At 40.7% G+C, this 21,392-nt stretch overlaps 1 protein-coding gene across 3 annotated transcripts in view; it reads right to left on the bottom strand.

Moving 5' to 3' along the window:
• The window catches only part of rangap1a (RAN GTPase activating protein 1a), a 36,639-nt gene that overhangs the window by 1,927 nt on the left and 13,320 nt on the right, over positions 1-21,392 (bottom strand). For 2 of the 3 annotated variants that reach the window (XM_079615852.1, XM_079615853.1), the window contains exon 15: positions 1,449-1,922. The exons of the other annotated variant lie outside the window; for it this stretch is intronic. In XM_079615852.1, coding sequence (XP_079471978.1) covers positions 1,572-1,922 — 351 coding nt within the window. In that variant the 3' untranslated portion in view covers positions 1,449-1,571. Of the gene's footprint in view, positions 1-1,448; positions 1,923-21,392 lie in introns of those variants that run through there. 3 annotated transcript variants of the gene reach the window in all.

Here is a 21,392-nt window from a genome sequence, read left to right as displayed (position 1 = left end):
TCCGGTTGGATGATGCACGGTTTGTGGCATATTTTAGACTACACAAAAGTCAGTTTGAAGACCTGCTACAAATCATTGCACCATAAGACCATGTTTATAATAGTTTAAAATAAAATCTCTCATCTGTTTTAAAGGTATTTGGCAACAGGCGATTCTTTCCGGTCTATTGCCTTTGGCTTCAGAGTAGGTGCCAGTACTGTGGCTGGAATAGTGAGCCAGGTGTGTGAGGCAATCTGGAACTGTCTACTGTCTGATTGCATGCCTGTGCCTGATGCAGCAGAGTGGAGAAGGATAGCTGCTGAGTTCCAACATCTTTCGGCTTTCCCCAACTGCCTTGGAGCAATGGATGGGAAGCATGTAGTCATCGAAGCCCCTCCATCCAGCGGGTCCCTATATTACAACTACAAAGGGACATTTTCAATAGTTCTCCTTGCAGTTGTTGATGCCAGGTATCGCTTCAGGCTTGTAGACATCGGTGCTTATGGTAGAAACAGTGATGGAGGAACACTGACTGCCTCTGCCTTTGGATCTGCCCTACGCCAGAGCAGCCTGAGGATACCTGAAAACTCTCCCCTCCCTGGAGCAGAGCATCTTGGAGCCATGCCATATGTATTCCTCGCAGATGAAGCATTCCCGCTGTGCCGTAACATCCTCCGCCCTTACCCTGGACACAACACTGGAGAAAGGAAAGTTTTTAATTTTCGTCTTTCCCATGCTCGAAGAATGGTGGAGTGTACATTTGGCATACTTGCAGCACAATGGAGAGTATATCGCAGGGTACTGGGAGTGTCTCCGGAGGTGGCTGAGAAGATTGTGAAGGCCACCTGTATGCTTCACAATTTCTTGAGGAGAGATGTGCTCACAGCTCCTGCTCTAACTTTGACCACAGAGCCATCTTTAGGAATGCAGGATGCACCCCGGCTTGGCACCAATAATGCCAGCAGAGATGCTGTAGCTATGAGGGATAGGTTTGCGGAGTACTTCATGTCTCCAGTTGGTCAAGTTCCCTGGCAAGACCGCTACTGATGGACCATACATCAACATCTCTCTTTTAAGAGCTACCCAAAATATCTACTTTTAACATACTCAATTCTATCGCTATTAAAAACAAAACACACTTTACTCATTGTATTGTTGTTGTATTGCAGACTGTTTCGAGTATCAGTTTGTCAGTATTATTTGTATGTTTGTGTATTTATGTTTATGTATGTTACTTACAAAATACTCCCTCCCCATGTTGCTAATTTGTACATACATGGAGTCTACCTTTGCATTCTTTGCCACCATCCCATTCTACAATTGTTGTCATTGCAATAAATCAGTATTTACCTCAAAATGGTTCATGTAATTATTACAACAAATTAAGCAGCAGTATATGTGGCATGGGCAATGCTTTTAGATGTTTACAAAACCTCTTCCATATCTTAAAGAACAAAATGAAACGCATTACAGATTTTTAGTAAAAGTTTATTACCATTGTGTTTTTACTGAAAACAAAAATTTTATATTTGTAAATTATTATTGCAGCTAATAGTAATGCTATAGCCATAACACTATGGACAACTGATAATCTAAGACGTTTCACCAAATTCCAAGTCAAAGAACAGTGTTTGCATTCTCAGCCTCGCCATAGCCTGCTTGCGAGGCTCAAGCCTTCTTAATGCTGGTACAAAACTAAGTAGAAAGTGCTCATGCTCATCTACATCTTGCTGTATAGACTGCAGCACTTGTTGTTGGTACGGGGTGAGACCTGGGGCTACCTCCCTTCTTTTTCCCCTTGATGCTGGAGAAGGATTTGGCTGAGGTCGAACTGGAGTAGATTCCTGTGTTGGTGCTGCTGGTGGTGGTGGTGGTGGTGGTGGTGCTGGCTGGTGTCCACCAGGGCTTGATGGATCGCTGATCACTGAGTCACCCATTGCACCCTGGGGGGAAAAAAGAGAAGACAACACACCAATAAATACACTACCAGTCAAACGATTATGGACAGTAATGTTTTTTTAACTAAGTCTGTTCTGCTCACTATTTAATTGTTCCAAATTACAGCAAAAACAGTAAATGTTTGAAATATTTTTACTATTTAAAATAAATGTTTTCTTTGAATATATTTTAAAATGTAATTTATCCCTGTAATCAAAGCTAAATTTTCAGCACCATTTACTCCAGTCTTCATTGTCACATGATCCTTCAGAAATTATCCTAATATTCTGATTTGCTCTTCAAGAAACATTATATTATTAGGGGCCAAGCACTGAAGGTGCGGGCACCTATTGTATCTGTTCCCGTTCTTATTCTTCTTTTTAGGGGCCAAGCACTGAAAGTGCGGAGGCACCTATTGTTTTTGTTGGCGTTCTTATTATTATTAGGGGCCAAGCACTGAAAGTGCGGAGGCACCTATTGTTTTTGTTGGCGTTCTTATTATTATTATTCTTCCGTTTCTTCTTCTTCTTCTTCTTCTTCCGCCATTGAAGTCTATGGCAGCCCTATGAACCGCTTGCGGGAAAGTTGATTTTATTTGACATTCTGATAGAGGACAGTCCCAACATTAAATACACCAATTTTGGTGTCTCCAACTCATTCCCTCTAGCGCCACCAACAGTCCAAAGTTTCACTCATGTCTATGCTGATAACTTTTGAACCGTAAGGGCTAGAATCAAAATTCTTTTTTCCTCTGATTCCTGAGCTCACGACGATCCGATTGCACCCTATGACGTCATTTTCCGTCATAATAGTTTTCCCGCCATTTTGAATTTTCCAAAAAACCTACTTTTTCGAACTCCTCCTAGGCCGTTGCTCCGAATTTCACGAAAATTGAACCAGATCAACTCCAGACCATGACGACAAAAAGTTATGGAATTCAAGTTGATTCGAATTACCGTTCTCGAATACCGCGCAAATAAATTTTACGTAGCGCTTGCAAAAACAGACGTAAGGCCGTATCTCCACAACGCTTTATCGGATTCAGACCAAATTTGGTACATGTCATCACAAGCATGACCTGAGGCTACATGCTGCGTTTCGGCGCAGCGCCACCTACTGGTCCGGAGATATGAAGAATTTATATTTTTGCTTATAACTTCTGAACGGTTTGTCCAAAAATCACAAAAGTGGTCTCGTTAGATTCAGGGCATCGTGCTGAGTCGACTGATATCCAATTTTCCCATATCGGCCATTTTGGCTGTCGGCCATTTTGAATTATGTGCTAAAATGCTGTATTTTATGAACGCATGAACGTATCGTTACGAAACTCAGTATGGGTCATCAGTACAACGCCCTAAAAGTACTCAAAAATTTATGAGACAGCGCCACCTTTTGGTCAAAAGTTATAATGAAATTTCCAAAAATGCTAATAACTTTTGAATAAATTTGCCTATAGTAATGACACTGATCTCAATAGATTCCTTGGGTTATGCTGAAAACATAGATACCAATTTTGCCATAGTCAATCAAAGTTCCTGTCCGCCATCTTTATTTACTTTTAAAACCTACTTTTTCGAACTCCTCCTAGACCGAACGTCCGATTTTCACCAAAATCGGATCGTGTCATCTCCAGACTGTGCCGAGTAAAAGTTATGGATTTCGTGTCGATAGACAAAACCGTTTTCGTATACCGCAGTGGCAAAGTTGAGGCATGATGCCAAAATGACTATTCAGGCTTTATATCTGCAATGCCTTGACATATTGACACCAAACTTTGTATGTGTCATTGTCACTTCACTCTGACCACATCACATCAGTTTCGTAACTGCGCCACCTATTGGTCGAAAGTGATAATCATATTTTTAGTTATTGTATGTGATTTTTCAACCATTTTGCCAAAATTCATCTTCAAATGTCTTTAATTGCTCCTTGCTGCAGTGGGTCTCACACTCCCAGCCACTTTGGCATGACTTGTCGTCTTGCTTGCGCTTGGCCCCGGTGATTGCTGCTTGCAGCTATATTTATTATTATTATTATTATTATTATTAGGGGCCAAGCACTGAAAGTGCGGAGGCACCTATTGTTTTTGTTGGCGTTCTTATTATTATTAGGGGCCAAGCACTGAAGGTGCGGGCACCTATTGTATCTGTTCCCGTTCTTATTAGGGGCCAAGCACTGAAAGTGCGGAGGCACCTATTGTTTTTGTTGGCGTTCTTATTATTATTATTCTTCCGTTTCTTCTTCTTCTTCTTCTTCTTCCGCCATTGAAGTCTATGGCAGCCCTATGAACCGCTTGCGGGAAAGTTGATTTTATTTGACATTCTGATAGAGGACAGTCCCAACATTAAATACACCAATTTTGGTGTCTCCAACTCATTCCCTCTAGCGCCACCAACAGTCCAAAGTTTCACTCATGTCTATGCTGATAACTTTTGAACCACAAGGGCTAGAATCAAAATTCTTTTTTCCTCTGATTCCTGAGCTCACGACGATTCGATTGCACCCTATGACGTCATTTTCCGTCATAATAGTTTTCCCGCCATTTTGAATTTTCCAAAAAACCTACTTTTTCAAACTCCTCCTAGGCCGTTGCTCCGAATTTCACGAAAATTGAACCAGATCAACTCCAGACCATGACGACAAAAAGTTATGGAATTCAAGTTGATTCGAATTACCGTTCTCGAATACCGCGCAAATAAATTTTACGTAGCGCTTGCAAAAACAGACGTAAGGCCGTATCTCCACAACGCTTTATCGGATTCAGACCAAATTTGGTACATGTCATCACAAGCATGACCTGAGGCTACATGCTGCGTTTCGGCGCAGCGCCACCTACTGGTCCGGAGATATGAAGAATTTATATTTTTGCTTATAACTTCTGAACGGTTTGTCCAAAAATCACAAAAGTGGTCTCGTTAGATTCAGGGCATCGTGCTGAGTCGACTGATATCCAATTTTCCCATATCGGCCATTTTGGCTGTCGGCCATTTTGAATTATGTGCTAAAATGCTGTATTTTATGAACGCATGAACGTATCGTTACGAAACTCAGTATGGGTCATCAGTACAACGCCCTAAAAGTACTCAAAAATTTATGAGACAGCGCCACCTTTTGGTCAAAAGTTATAATGAAATTTCCAAAAATGCTAATAACTTTTGAATAAATTTGCCTATAGTAATGACACTGATCTCAATAGATTCCTTGGGTTATGCTGAAAACATAGATACCAATTTTGCCATAGTCAATCAAAGTTCCTGTCCGCCATCTTTATTTTCTTTTAAAACCTACTTTTTCGAACTCCTCCTAGACCGAACGTCCGATTTTCACCAAAATCGGATCGTGTCATCTCCAGACTGTGCCGAGTAAAAGTCATGGATTTCGTGTCGATAGACGAAACCGTTTTCGTATACCGCAGTGGCAAAGTTGAGGCATGATGCCAAAATGACTATTCAGGCTTTATATCTGCAATGCCTTGACATATTGACACCAAACTTTGTATGTGTCATTGTCACTTCACTCTGACCACATCACATCAGTTTCGTAACTGCGCCACCTATTGGTCGAAAGTGATAATCATATTTTTAGTTATTGTATGTGATTTTTCAACCATTTTGCCAAAATTCATCTTCAAATGTCTTTAATTGCTCCTTGCTGCAGTGGGTCTCACACTCCCAGCCACTTTGGCATGTCTTGTCGTCTTGCTTGCGCTTGGCCCCGGTGATTGCTGCTTGCAGCTATATTTCTTCTTTTTCTTTTTCTTTTTCTTTTTCTTCCGACTGGGCGTCTATGGCAGCCTATAGAACCGTTTGCGGGAAACTTATGAAAATTGGCACAGTGATAGAGGACAGCCTGAACTATCACCATAGCAAATTTGGAGTCTCCAACTCATTCCCTCTAGCGCCACCAGCTGTCCAAAGTTTCACTCATGTTTATGCTAATAACTTTTGAACCACAAGGGCTAGAAACAAAATTCTTTTTTCCTCTGATTCCTGAGCTCATGACGATTCGACTGCACCCTATGACGTCATTTTCCGTCATAATAGTTTTCCCGCCATTTTGAATTTTCCTAAAAACCTACTTTTTCGAACTCCTCCTAGGCCGTTCCTCCGAATTTCACGAAAAATGAACCAGATCATCTCCAGACCTTGACGACCAAAAGTTATGGAATTCAAGTTGATTCGAATTACCGTTCTCGAATACCGCGCAAATAAAATTTACGTAGCGCTTGCGAAAACAGACGTAAGGCCGTATCTCCACAACGCTTTATCGGATTCAGACCAAATTTGGTGCATGTCATCACAAGCATGACCTGAGGCTACATGCTGCGTTTCGGCGCAGCGCCACTTACTGGTCCGGAGATATGAAGAATGTATGTTTTTGCTTATAACTTCTGAACGGTTTGTCCAAAAATCACAAAAGTGGTCTCGTTAGATTCAGGGCGTCATATTGAGTTGACTGATATCCAATTTTCCCATATCGGCCATTTTGGCTGTCGGCCATCTTTAATTATGTGCTAAAATGCTGTATTTTATGAACGCATGAACATATCGTTACGAAACTCAGTATGGTTTATCAGTACAACGCCCTAAAGGTACTCAAAAATTTATGAGACAGCGCCACCTTTTGGTCAAAAGTTATAATGAAATTTCCAAAAATGCTAATAACTTTTGAATAAATTTGCCTATAGTAATGACACTGGTCTCAATAGATTCCTTGGGTTATGCTGAAAACATAGATACCAATTTTGCCATAGTCAGCCAAACTTCCTGTCCGCCTTCTTTATTTTCTTTTAAAACCTACTTTTTCGAACTCCTCCTAGACCGAACGTCCGATTTTCACCAAAATCGGATCGTGTCATCTCCAGACCGTGCCGAGTAAAAGTTATGGATTTCGTGTCGATAGACGAAACCGTTTTCGTATACCGCAGTGGCAAAGTTGAGGCATGATGCCAAAATGACTATTCAGGCTTTATATCTGCAATGCCTTGACATATTGACACCAAACTTTGTATGTGTCATTGTCACTTCACTCTGACCACATCACATCAGTTTCGTAACTGCGCCACCTATTGGTCGAAAGTGATAATCATATTTTTAGTTAATGTATCAACCATTGTGCCAAAATTCATCTTTAAATGTCTTCAATTGCTCCTTGCTGCAGTGGGTCTCACACTCCCAGCCACTTTGGCATGTCTTGTCGTCTTGCTTGCGCTTGGCCCCGGTGATTGCTGCTTGCAGCTATATTTATTCTTCCGTTTCTTCTTCTTCCGCCATTGAAGTCTATGGCAGCCCTATGAACCGCTTGCGGGAAAGTTGATTTTATTTGACATTCTGATAGAGGACAGTCCCAACTTTAAATACACCAATTTTGGTGTCTCCAACTCATTCCCTCTAGCGCCACCAACAGTCCAAAGTTTCACTCATGTCTATGCTGATAACTTTTGAACCGTAAGGGCTAGAATCAAAATTCTTTTTTCCTCTGATTCCTGAGCTCACGACGATTCGATTGCACCCTATGACGTCATTTTCCGTCATAATAGTTTTCCCGCCATTTTGAATTTTCCAAAAAACCTACTTTTTCGAACTCCTCCTAGGCCGTTGCTCCGAATTTCACGAAAATTGAACCAGATCAACTCCAGACCATGACGACAAAAAGTTATGGAATTCAAGTTGATTCGAATTACCGTTCTCGAATACCGCGCAAATAAATTTTACGTAGCGCTTGCAAAAACAGACGTAAGGCCGTATCTCCACAACGCTTTATCGGATTCAGACCAAATTTGGTACATGTCATCACAAGCATGACCTGAGGCTACATGCTGCGTTTCGGCGCAGCGCCACCTACTGGTCCGGAGATATGAATAATTTATATTTTTGCTTATAACTTCTGAACGGTTTGTCCAAAAATCACAAAAGTGGTCTCGTTAGATTCAGGGCATCGTGCTGAGTCGACTGATATCCAATTTTCCCATATCGGCCATTTTGGCTGTCGGCCATTTTGAATTATGTGCTAAAATGCTGTATTTTATGAACGCATGAACGTATCGTTACGAAACTCAGTATGGGTCATCAGTACAACGCCCTAAAAGTACTCAAAAATTTATGAGACAGCGCCACCTTTTGGTCAAAAGTTATAATGAAATTTCCAAAAATGCTAATAACTTTTGAATAAATTTGCCTATAGTAATGACACTGATCTCAATAGATTCCTTGGGTTATGCTGAAAACATAGATACCAATTTTGCCATAGTCAATCAAAGTTCCTGTCCGCCATCTTTATTTTCTTTTAAAACCTACTTTTTCGAACTCCTCCTAGACCGAACGTCCGATTTTCACCAAAATCGGATCGTGTCATCTCCAGACTGTGCCGAGTAAAAGTTATGGATTTCGTGTCGATAGACAAAACCGTTTTCGTATACCGCAGTGGCAAAGTTGAGGCATGATGCCAAAATGACTATTCAGGCTTTATATCTGCAATGCCTTGACATATTGACACCAAACTTTGTATGTGTCATTGTCACTTCACTCTGACCACATCACATCAGTTTCGTAACTGCGCCACCTATTGGTCGAAAGTGATAATCATATTTTTAGTTATTGTATGTGATTTTTCAACCATTTTGCCAAAATTCATCTTCAAATGTCTTTAATTGCTCCTTGCTGCAGTGGGTCTCACACTCCCAGCCACTTTGGCATGTCTTGTCGTCTTGCTTGCGCTTGGCCCCGGTGATTGCTGCTTGCAGCTATATTTAGGGGCCAAGCACTGAAAGTGCGGAGGCACCTATTGTTTTTGTTGGCGTTCTTATTATTATTATTCTTCCGTTTCTTCCGCCATTGAAGTCTATGGCAGCCCTATGAACCGCTTGCGGGAAAGTTGATTTTATTTGACATTCTGATAGAGGACAGTCCCAACATTAAATACACCAATTTTGGTGTCTCCAACTCATTCCCTCTAGCGCCACCAACAGTCCAAAGTTTCACTCATGTCTATGCTGATAACTTTTGAACCGTAAGGGCTAGAATCAAAATTCTTTTTTCCTCTGATTCCTGAGCTCACGACGATTCGACTGCACCCTATGACGTCATTTTCCGTCATAATAGTTTTCCCGCCATTTTGAATTTTCCAATAAACCTACTTTTTCGAACTCCTCCTAGGCCGTTGCTCCGAATTTCACGAAAATTGAACCAGATCAACTCCAGACCATGACAACAAAAAGTTATGGAATTCAAGTTGATTCGAATTACCGTTCTCGAATACCGCGCAAATAAATTTTACGTAGCGCTTGCAAAAACAGACGTAAGGCCGTATCTCCACAACGCTTTATCGGATTCAGACCAAATTTGGTACATGTCATCACAAGCATGACCTGAGGCTACATGCTGCGTTTCGGCGCAGCGCCACCTACTGGTCCGGAGATATGAAGAATTTATATTTTTGCTTATAACTTCTGAACGGTTTGTCCAAAAATCACAAAAGTGGTCTCGTTAGATTCAGGGCATCGTGCTGAGTCGACTGATATCCAATTTTCCCATATCGGCCATTTTGGCTGTCGGCCATTTTGAATTATGTGCTAAAATGCTGTATTTTATGAACGCATGAACGTATCGTTACGAAACTCAGTATGGGTCATCAGTACAACGCCCTAAAAGTACTCAAAAATTTATGAGACAGCGCCACCTTTTGGTCAAAAGTTATAATGAAATTTCCAAAAATGCTAATAACTTTTGAATAAATTTGCCTATAGTAATGACACTGATCTCAATAGATTCCTTGGGTTATGCTGAAAACATAGATACCAATTTTGCCATAGTCAATCAAAGTTCCTGTCCGCCATCTTTATTTTCTTTTAAAACCTACTTTTTCGAACTCCTCCTAGACCGAACGTCCGATTTTCACCAAAATCGGATCGTGTCATCTCCAGACTGTGCCGAGTAAAAGTTATGGATTTCGTGTCGATAGACAAAACCGTTTTCGTATACCGCAGTGGCAAAGTTGAGGCATGATGCCAAAATGACTATTCAGGCTTTATATCTGCAATGCCTTGACATATTGACACCAAACTTTGTATGTGTCATTGTCACTTCACTCTGACCACATCACATCAGTTTCGTAACTGCGCCACCTATTGGTCGAAAGTGATAATCATATTTTTAGTTATTGTATGTGATTTTTCAACCATTTTGCCAAAATTCATCTTCAAATGTCTTTAATTGCTCCTTGCTGCAGTGGGTCTCACACTCCCAGCCACTTTGGCATGTCTTGTCGTCTTGCTTGCGCTTGGCCCCGGTGATTGCTGCTTGCAGCTATATTTAGGGGCCAAGCACTGAAAGTGCGGAGGCACCTATTGTTTTCGTTCCGGTTCTTATTATTATTATTATTATTATTATTCTGCTTCTTCCGACTGGGCGTCTATGGCAGCCCATAGAAGCGTATGCGGGAAAGTTGTTCCGGTTTGACATTCTGATAGAGGACATTCCCAACAGTAATTGCACCAATTTTGGTGTCTCTAACTCATTCCCTCTAGCGCCACCACCTGTCCAAAGTTTCACTTATATTATGCTAATAACTTTTAAACCGTAAGGCCTATCAACAAAATTCTTTTTTCCTCTGATTCCTGAGCTCACGACGATTCGACTGGACCCTATGACGTCATTTTCCGTCATAAAAATATGGCCGCCATTTTGAATTGTCCAAAAAACCTTCTTTTGCGAACTCGTCCTAGACGGTTTGTCCGATTTGCACCAAAATTGCACCAGATCATCTTCAGGCTGTGGGGACAAAAAGTTATGGAATTCAAGTTGATTCGTCAAACCGTTTTCGATAAACGCGCAAACAAATTTTACGTAGCGCTTGCGAAAACAGACATAAGGCTGTATCTCCGCATCGCTTAATCGTATTCAAACCAAACTTCCTACATGTCATCACAAGCATGACCTGAGGCTACATGCTGCGTTTCGGCGCAGCGCCACCTACTGGTCTGGAGATATGAAAAAAGGCTATTTTTGCTTATAACTTCTGAACGGTTTGTCCAAAAATCACAAAAGTGGTCTCGATAGATTCAGGGCGTCATGTTGAGTTGACTGATATCCAATTTTTCCATATCGGCCATTTTGGCTGTCGGCCATTTTGAATTATGTGCTAAAATGCTGTATTTTATGAACGCATGAACGTATCGTTACGAAACTCAGTATGGGTCATCAGTACAAAGCCCTAAAGGTACTCAAAAGATTATGAGACAGCGCCACCTTTTGGTCAAAAGTTATAATGAAATTTCCAAAAATGCTAATAACTTTTGAATAAATTTGCCTATAGTAATGACACTGATCTCAATAGATTCCTTGGGTCATGCTGAAAACATAGATACCAATTTTGCCATAGTCAGCCAAACTTCCTGTCCGCCATCTTTATTTTCTTTTAAAACCTACTTTTTCGAACTCCTCCTAGACCGAACGTCCGATTTTCACCAAAATCGGATCGTGTCATCTCCAGACTGTGCCGAGTAAAAGTTATGGATTTCGTGTCGATAGACACAACCGTTTTCGTATACCGCAGTGGCAAAGTTGAGGCATGATGCCAAAATGACTATTCAGGCTTTATATCTGCAATGCCTTGACATATTGACACCAAACTTTGTATGTGTCATTGTCACTTCACTCTGACCACATCACATCAGTTTCGTAACTGCGCCACCTATTGGTCGAAAGTGATAATCATATTTTTAGTTATTGTATGTGATTTTTCAACCATTTTGCCAAAATTCATCTTCAAATGTCTTTAATTGCTCCTTGCTGCAGTGGGTCTCACACTCCCAGCCACTTTGGCATGTCTTGTCGTCTTGCTTGCGCTTGGCCCCGGTGATTGCTGCTTGTTAGGGGCCAAGCACTGAAAGTGCGGAGGCACCTATTGTTTTCGTTCCGGTTCTTATTATTAGGGGCCAAGCACTGAAAGTGCGGAGGCACCTATTGTTTTCGTTCCGGTTCTTATTATTATTATTATTATTATTATTATTCTGCTTCTTCCGACTGGGCGTCTATGGCAGCCCATAGAAGCGTATGCGGGAAAGTTGTTCCGGTTTGACATTCTGATAGAGGACATTCCCAACAGTAATTGCACCAATTTTGGTGTCTCTAACTCATTCCCTCTAGCGCCACCACCTGTCCAAAGTTTCACTTATATTATGCTAATAACTTTTAAACCGTAAGGCCTATCAACAAAATTCTTTTTTCCTCTGATTCCTGAGCTCACGACGATTCGACTGGACCCTATGACGTCATTTTCCGTCATAAAAATATGGCCGCCATTTTGAATTGTCCAAAAAACCTTCTTTTGCGAACTCGTCCTAGACGGTTTGTCCGATTTGCACCAAAATTGCACCAGATCATCTTCAGGCTGTGGGGACAAAAAGTTATGGAATTCAAGTTGATTCGTCAAACCGTTTTCGATAAACGCGCAAACAAATTTTACGTAGCGCTTGCGAAAACAGACATAAGGCTGTATCTCCGCATCGCTTAATCGTATTCAAACCAAACTTCCTACATGTCATCACAAGCATGACCTGAGGCTACATGCTGCGTTTCGGCGCAGCGCCACCTACTGGTCTGGAGATATGAAAAAAGGCTATTTTTGCTTATAACTTCTGAACGGTTTGTCCAAAAATCACAAAAGTGGTCTCGATAGATTCAGGGCGTCATGTTGAGTTGACTGATATCCAATTTTTCCATATCGGCCATTTTGGCTGTCGGCCATTTTGAATTATGTGCTAAAATGCTGTATTTTATGAACGCATGAACGTATCGTTACGAAACTCAGTATGGGTCATCAGTACAAAGCCCTAAAGGTACTCAAAAGATTATGAGACAGCGCCACCTTTTGGTCAAAAGTTATAATAAAATTTCCAAAAATGCTAATAACTTTTGAATAAATTTGCCTATAGTAATGACACTGATCTCAATAGATTCCTTGGGTTATGCTGAAAACATAGATACCAATTTTGCCATAGTCAGCCAAACTTCCTGTCCGCCATCTTTATTTTCTTTTAAAACCTACTTTTTCGAACTCCTCCTAGACCGAACGTCCGATTTTCACCAAAATCGGATCGTGTCATCTCCAGACCGTGCCGAGTAAAAGTTATGGATTTCGTGTCGATAGACGAAACCGTTTTCGTATACCGCAGTGGCAAAATTGAGGCATGATGCCAAAATGACTATTCAGGCTTTATATCTGCAATGCCTTGACATATTGACACCAAACTTTGTATGTGTCATTGTCACTTCACTCTGACCACATCACATCAGTTTCGTAACTGCGCCACCTATTGGTCGAAAGTGATAATCATATTTTTAGTTATTGTATGTGATTTTTCAACCATTTTGCCCAAATTCATCTTCAAATGTCTTTAATTGCTCCTTGCTGCAGTGGGTCTCACACTCCCAGCCACTTTGGCATGTCTTGTCGTCTTGCTTGCGCTTGGCCCCGGTGATTGCTGCTTGAAGCTATATTTATTATTATTATTCTGCTTCTTCCGACTGGGCGTCTATGGCAGCCCATAGAAGCGTATGCGGGAAAGTTGTTCCGGTTTGACATTCTGATAGAGGACATTCCCAACAGTAATTGCACCAATTTTGGTGTCTCTAACTCATTCCCTCTAGCGCCACCACCTGTCCAAAGTTTCACTTATATTATGCTAATAACTTTTAAACCGTAAGGCCTATCAACAAAATTCTTTTTTCCTCTGATTCCTGAGCTCACGACGATTCGACTGGACCCTATGACGTCATTTTCCGTCATAAAAATATGGCCGCCATTTTGAATTGTCCAAAAAACCTTCTTTTGCGAACTCGTCCTAGACGGTTTGTCCGATTTGCACCAAAATTGCACCAGATCATCTTCAGGCTGTGGGGACAAAAAGTTATGGAATTCAAGTTGATTCGTCAAACCGTTTTCGATAAACGCGCAAACAAATTTAACGTAGCGCTTGCGAAAACAGACATAAGGCTGTATCTCCGCATCGCTTAATCGTATTCAAACCAAACTTCCTACATGTCATCACAAGCATGACCTGAGGCTACATGCTGCGTTTCGGCGCAGCGCCACCTACTGGTCTGGAGATATGAAAAAAGGCTATTTTTGCTTATAACTTCTGAACGGTTTGTCCAAAAATCACAAAAGTGGTCTCGATAGATTCAGGGCGTCATGTTGAGTTGACTGATATCCAATTTTTCCATATCGGCCATTTTGGCTGTCGGCCATTTTGAATTATGTGCTAAAATGCTGTATTTTATGAACGCATGAACGTATCGTTACGAAACTCAGTATGGGTCATCAGTACAAAGCCCTAAAGGTACTCAAAAGATTATGAGACAGCGCCACCTTTTGGTCAAAAGTTATAATGAAATTTCCAAAAATGCTAATAACTTTTGAATAAATTTGCCTATAGTAATGACACTGATCTCAATAGATTCCTTGGGTTATGCTGAAAACATAGATACCAATTTTGCCATAGTCAGCCAAACTTCCTGTCCGCCATCTTTATTTTCTTTTAAAACCTACTTTTTCGAACTCCTCCTAGACCGAACGTCCGATTTTCACCAAAATCGGATCGTGTCATCTCCAGACCGTGCCGAGTAAAAGTTATGGATTTCGTGTCGATAGACGAAACCGTTTTCGTATACCGCAGTGGCAAAGTTGAGGCATGATGCCAAAATGACTATTCAGGCTTTATATCTGCAATGCCTTGACATATTGACACCAAACTTTGTATGTGTCATTGTCACTTCACTCTGACCACATCACATCAGTTTCGTAACTGCGCCACCTATTGGTCGAAAGTGATAATCATATTTTTAGTTATTGTATGTGATTTTTCAACCATTTTGCCCAAATTCATCTTCAAATGTCTTTAATTGCTCCTTGCTGCAGTGGGTCTCACACTCCCAGCCACTTTGGCATGTCTTGTCGTCTTGCTTGCGCTTGGCCCCGGTGATTGCTGCTTGCAGCTATATTTATTATTATTATTCTGCTTCTTCCGACTGGGCGTCTATGGCAGCCCATAGAAGCGTATGCGGGAAAGTTGTTCCGGTTTGACATTCTGATAGAGGACATTCCCAACAGTAATTGCACCAATTTTGGTGTCTCTAACTCATTCCCTCTAGCGCCACCACCTGTCCAAAGTTTCACTTATATTATGCTAATAACTTTTAAACCGTAAGGCCTATCAACAAAATTCTTTTTTCCTCTGATTCCTGAGCTCACGACGATTCGACTGGACCCTATGACGTCATTTTCCGTCATAAAAATATGGCCGCCATTTTGAATTGTCCAAAAAACCTTCTTTTGCGAACTCGTCCTAGACGGTTTGTCCGATTTGCACCAAAATTGCACCAGATCATCTTCAGGCTGTGGGGACAAAAAGTTATGGAATTCAAGTTGATTCGTCAAACCGTTTTCGATAAACGCGCAAACAAATTTTACGTAGCGCTTGCAAAAACAGACATAAGGCTGTATCTCCGCATCGCTTAATCGTATTCAAACCAAACTTCCTACATGTCATCACAAGCATGACCTGAGGCTACATGCTGCGTTTCGGCGCAGCGCCACCTACTGGTCTGGAGATATGAAAAAAGGCTATTTTTGCTTATAACTTCTGAACGGTTTGTCCAAAAATCACAAAAGTGGTCTCGATAGATTCAGGGCGTCATGTTGAGTTGACTGATATCCAATTTTTCCATATCGGCCATTTTGGCTGTCGGCCATTTTGAATTATGTGCTAAAATGCTGTATTTTATGAACGCATGAACGTATCGTTACGAAACTCAGTATGGGTCATCAGTACAAAGCCCTAAAGGTACTCAAAAGATTATGAGACAGCGCCACCTTTTGGTCAAAAGTTATAATGAAATTTCCAAAAATGCTAATAACTTTTGAATAAATTTGCCTATAGTAATGACACTGATCTCAATAGATTCCTTGGGTCATGCTGAAAACATAGATACCAATTTTGCCATAGTCAGCCAAACTTCCTGTCCGCCATCTTTATTTTCTTTTAAAACCTACTTTTTCGAACTCCTCCTAGACCGAACGTCCGATTTTCACCAAAATCGGATCGTGTCATCTCCAGACTGTGCCGAGTAAAAGTTATGGATTTCGTGTCGATAGACAAAACCGTTTTTGTATACCGCAGTGGCAAAGTTGAGGCATGATGCCAAAATGACTATTCAGGCTTTATATCTGCAATGCCTTGACATATTGACACCAAACTTTGTATGTGTCATTGTCACTTCACTCTGACCACATCACATCAGTTTCGTAACTGCGCCACCTATTGGTCGAAAGTGATAATCATATTTTTAGTTATTGTATGTGATTTTTCAACCATTTTGCCAAAATTCATCTTCAAATGTCTTTAATTGCTCCTTGCTGCAGTGGGTCTCACACTCCCAGCCACTTTGGCATGTCTTGTCGTCTTGCTTGCGCTTGGCCCCGGTGATTGCTGCTTGCAGCTATATTTATTATTATTCTGCTTCTTCCGACTGGGCGTCTATGGCAGCCCATAGAAGCGTATGCGGGAAAGTTGTTCCGGTTTGACATTCTGATAGAGGACATTCCCAACAGTAATTGCACCAATTTTGGTGTCTCTAACTCATTCCCTCTAGCGCCACCACCTGTCCAAAGTTTCACTTATATTATGCTAATAACTTTTAAACCGTAAGGCCTATCAACAAAATTCTTTTTTCCTCTGATTCCTGAGCTCACGACGATTCGACTGGACCCTATGACGTCATTTTCCGTCATAAAAATATGGCCGCCATTTTGAATTGTCCAAAAAACCTTCTTTTGCGAACTCGTCCTAGACGGTTTGTCCGATTTGCACCAAAATTGCACCAGATCATCTTCAGGCTGTGGGGACAAAAAGTTATGGAATTCAAGTTGATTCGTCAAACCGTTTTCGATAAACGCGCAAACAAATTTTACGTAGCGCTTGCGAAAACAGACATAAGGCTGTATCTCCGCATCGCTTAATCGTATTCAAACCAAACTTCCTACATGTCATCACAAGCATGACCTGAGGCTACATGCTGCGTTTCGGCGCAGCGCCACCTACTGGTCTGGAGATATGAAAAAAGGCTATTTTTGCTTATAACTTCTGAACGGTTTGTCCAAAAATCACAAAAGTGGTCTCGATAGATTCAGGGCGTCATGTTGAGTTGACTGATATCCAATTTTTCCATATCGGCCATTTTGGCTGTCGGCCATTTTGAATTATGTGCTAAAATGCTGTATTTTATGAACGCATGAACGTATCGTTACGAAACTCAGTATGGGTCATCAGTACAAAGCCCTAAAGGTACTCAAAAGATTATGAGACAGCGCCACCTTTTGGTCAAAAGTTATAATGAAATTTCCAAAAATGCTAATAACTTTTGAATAAATTTGCCTATAGTAATGACACTGATCTCAATAGATTCCTTGGGTTATGCTGAAAACATAGATACCAATTTTGCCATAGTCAGCCAAACTTCCTGTCCGCCATCTTTATTTTCTTTTAAAACCTACTTTTTCGAACTCCTCCTAGACCGAACGTCCGATTTTCACCAAAATCGGATCGTGTCATCTCCAGACCGTGCCGAGTAAAAGTTATGGATTTCGTGTCGATAGACGAAACCGTTTTCGTATACCGCAGTGGCAAAGTTGAGGCATGATGCCAAAATGACTATTCAGGCTTTATATCTGCAATGCCTTGACATATTGACACCAAACTTTGTATGTGTCATTGTCACTTCACTCTGACCACATCACATCAGTTTCGTAACTGCGCCACCTATTGGTCGAAAGTGATAATCATATTTTTAGTTATTGTATGTGATTTTTCAACCATTTTGCCCAAATTCATCTTCAAATGTCTTTAATTGCTCCTTGCTGCAGTGGGTCTCACACTCCCAGCCACTTTGGCATGTCTTGTCGTCTTGCTTGCGCTTGGCCCCGGTGATTGCTGCTTGCAGCTATATTTATTATTATTCTGCTTCTTCCGACTGGGCGTCTATGGCAGCCCATAGAAGCGTATGCGGGAAAGTTGTTCCGGTTTGACATTCTGATAGAGGACATTCCCAACAGTAATTGCACCAATTTTGGTGTCTCTAACTCATTCCCTCTAGCGCCACCACCTGTCCAAAGTTTCACTTATATTATGCTAATAACTTTTAAACCGTAAGGCCTATCAACAAAATTCTTTTTTCCTCTGATTCCTGAGCTCACGACGATTCGACTGGACCCTATGACGTCATTTTCCGTCATAAAAATATGGCCGCCATTTTGAATTGTCCAAAAAACCTTCTTTTGCGAACTCGTCCTAGACGGTTTGTCCGATTTGCACCAAAATTGCACCAGATCATCTTCAGGCTGTGGGGACAAAAAGTTATGGAATTCAAGTTGATTCGTCAAACCGTTTTCGATAAACGCGCAAACAAATTTTACGTAGCGCTTGCGAAAACAGACATAAGGCTGTATCTCCGCATCGCTTAATCGTATTCAAACCAAACTTCCTACATGTCATCACAAGCATGACCTGAGGCTACATGCTGCGTTTCGGCGCAGCGCCACCTACTGGTCTGGAGATATGAAAAAAGGCTATTTTTGCTTATAACTTCTGAACGGTTTGTCCAAAAATCACAAAAGTGGTCTCGTTAGATTCAGGGCGTCATGTTGAGTTGACTGATATCCAATTTTTCCATATCGGCCATTTTGGCTCTCGGCCATTTTGAATTATGTGCTAAAATGCTGTATTTTATGAACGCATTAACGTATCGTTACGAAACTCAGTATGGGTCATCAGTACAAAGCCCTAAAGGTACTCAAAAGATTATGAGACAGCGCCACCTTTTGGTCAAAAGTTATAATGAAATTTCCAAAAATGCTAATAACTTTTGAATAAATTTGCCTATAGTAATGACACTGATCTCAATAGATTCCTTGGGTTATGCTGAAAACAAAGATACCAATTTTGCCATAGTCAGCCAAACTTCCTGTCCGCCATCTTTATTTTCTTTTAAAACCTACTTTTTCAAACTCCTCCTAGACCGAACGTCCGATTTTCACCAAAATCGGATCGTGTCATCTCCAGACCGTGCCGAGTAAAAGTTATGGATTTCGTGTCGATAGACGAAACCGTTTTCGTATACCGCAGTGGCAAAGTTGAGGCATGATGCCAAAATGACTATTCAGGCTTTATATCTGCAATGCCTTGACATATTGACACCAAACTTTGTATGTGTCATTGTCACTTCACTCTGACCACATCACATCAGTTTCGTAACTGCGCCACCTATTGGTCGAAAGTGATAATCATATTTTTAGTTAATGTATCAACCATTGTGCCAAAATTCATCTTTAAATGTCTTCAATTGCTCCTTGCTGCAGTGGGTCTCACACTCCCAGCCACTTTGGCATGTCTTGTCGTCTTGCTTGCGCTTGGCCCCGGTGATTGCTGCTTGCAGCTATATTTCTTTTTCTTTTTCTTTTTCTTCCGACTGGGCGTCTATGGCAGCCTATAGAACCGTTTGCGGGAAACTTATACAAATTGGCACAGTGATAGAGGACAGCCTGAACTATCACCATAGCAAATTTGGAGTCTCCAACTCATTCCCTCTAGCGCCACCAGCTGTCCAAAGTTTCACTCATGTTTATGCTAATAACTTTTGAACCACAAGGGCTAGAAACAAAATTCATTTTTCCTCTGATTCCTGAGCTCACGACGATTCGACTGCACCCTATGACGTCATTTTCCGTCATAATAGTTTTCCCGCCATTTTGAATTTTCCGAAAAACCTACTTTTTCGAACTCCTCCTAGGCCGTTGCTCCGAATTTCACGAAAATTGAACCAGATCATCTCCAGACCATGACGACCAAAAGTTATGGAATTCAAGTTGATTCAAATTACCGTTCTCGAATACCGCGCAAATAAATTTTACGTAGCGCTTGCGAAAACAGACGTAAGGCTGTATCTCCAAAACGCTTTATCGGATTCAGACCAAATTTGGTACATGTCATCACAAGCATGACCTGAGGCTACATGCTGCGTTTCGGCGCAGCGCCACCTACTGGTCTGGAGATATGAAGAATTTATGTTTTTGCTTATAACTTCTGAACGGTTTGTCCAAAAATCACAAAAGTGGTCTCGTTAGATTCAGGGCGTCATACTGAGTTGACTGATATACAATTTTCCTATATCGGCCATTTTGGCTGTCGGCCATTTTGAATTATGTGCTAAAATGCTGTATTTTATGAACGCATGAACGTATCGTTACGAAACTCAGTATGGGTCATCAGTACAATGCCTTGAAGGTACTCAAAAGATTTCAAGACAGCGCCACCTTTTGGTCAAAAGTTATAATTAAATTTCCAAAAATGCTAATAACTTTTGCATACATTTGCCTATTGTAATGACACTGATCTTAATAGATTTCTTGGGTTATGCTGAAAACATAGATACCAATTTTGCCATAGTCAGTCAAACTTCCTGTCCGCCATCTTTATTTTCTTTTAAAACCTACTTTTTCGAACTCCTCCTAGACCGAACGTCCGATTTTCACCAAAATCGGATCGTGTCATCTCCAGACCGTGCCGAGTAAAAGTTATAGATTTCGTGTCGATAGACAAAACCGTTTTCGTATACCGCAGTGGCAAAGTTTAGGCATGATGCCAAAATTACTATTCAGGCTTTATATCTGCAATACCTTGACATATTGACACCAAACTTTGCATGTGTCATTGTCACTTCACTCTGACCACATCACATCAGTTTCCTAACTGCGCCACCTATTGGTCGAAAGTGATAATCATATTTTTAGTTAATGTATGTGATTTTTCAACCATTTTGCCACAATTCATCTTTAAATGTCTTCAATTGCTCCTAGCTGCAGTTGGTCTCACACTCCCAGCCACTTTGGCATGTCTTGTCGTCTTGCTTGCGCTTGGCCCCGGTGATTGCTGCTTGCAGCTATATTTATTATTATTATTGTCATCAACATTTAAAACAGTAAAAACATTTTTTATTATTCTTTTAATAGAAAGATCCAAAGATCAGCATTTATCTGAAATTAAAATCTTTTGTAACAGCATAAACTATACCATGCAAAAGCTTGGAGTCTATATACATATATATATATATATATATATATATAAAATTAATTATATGATATTATTTTTGGGGGATTATAGAAATTGTATTTAGCAAGGATGCTTTAAATTGATCGAAAGTGATGATAAAGACAGTTATAATGTTACAAAAGATTTCTATTTCAGATAAATGCTGTTCTTCAGGATTCTACTAATTCTATTTTTTACATAATAATAATAATAAATGGTTTTTGAGCAGCAAATCAGCATATTATTATATTACAATAGGCTTACACTAGTACATATCACAGACTACATAGCTTGTTACCTCACTCTCTTCTCCTGCACTTTCACACATTGCATT

Source organism: Phoxinus phoxinus (genome assembly GCF_949152265.1).
Source record: "Phoxinus phoxinus genome assembly, chromosome: 1".
NCBI classification, from domain to species: domain Eukaryota; kingdom Metazoa; phylum Chordata; class Actinopteri; order Cypriniformes; family Leuciscidae; genus Phoxinus; species Phoxinus phoxinus.
This window is presented reverse-complemented; position numbering and strand designations above follow the sequence as displayed.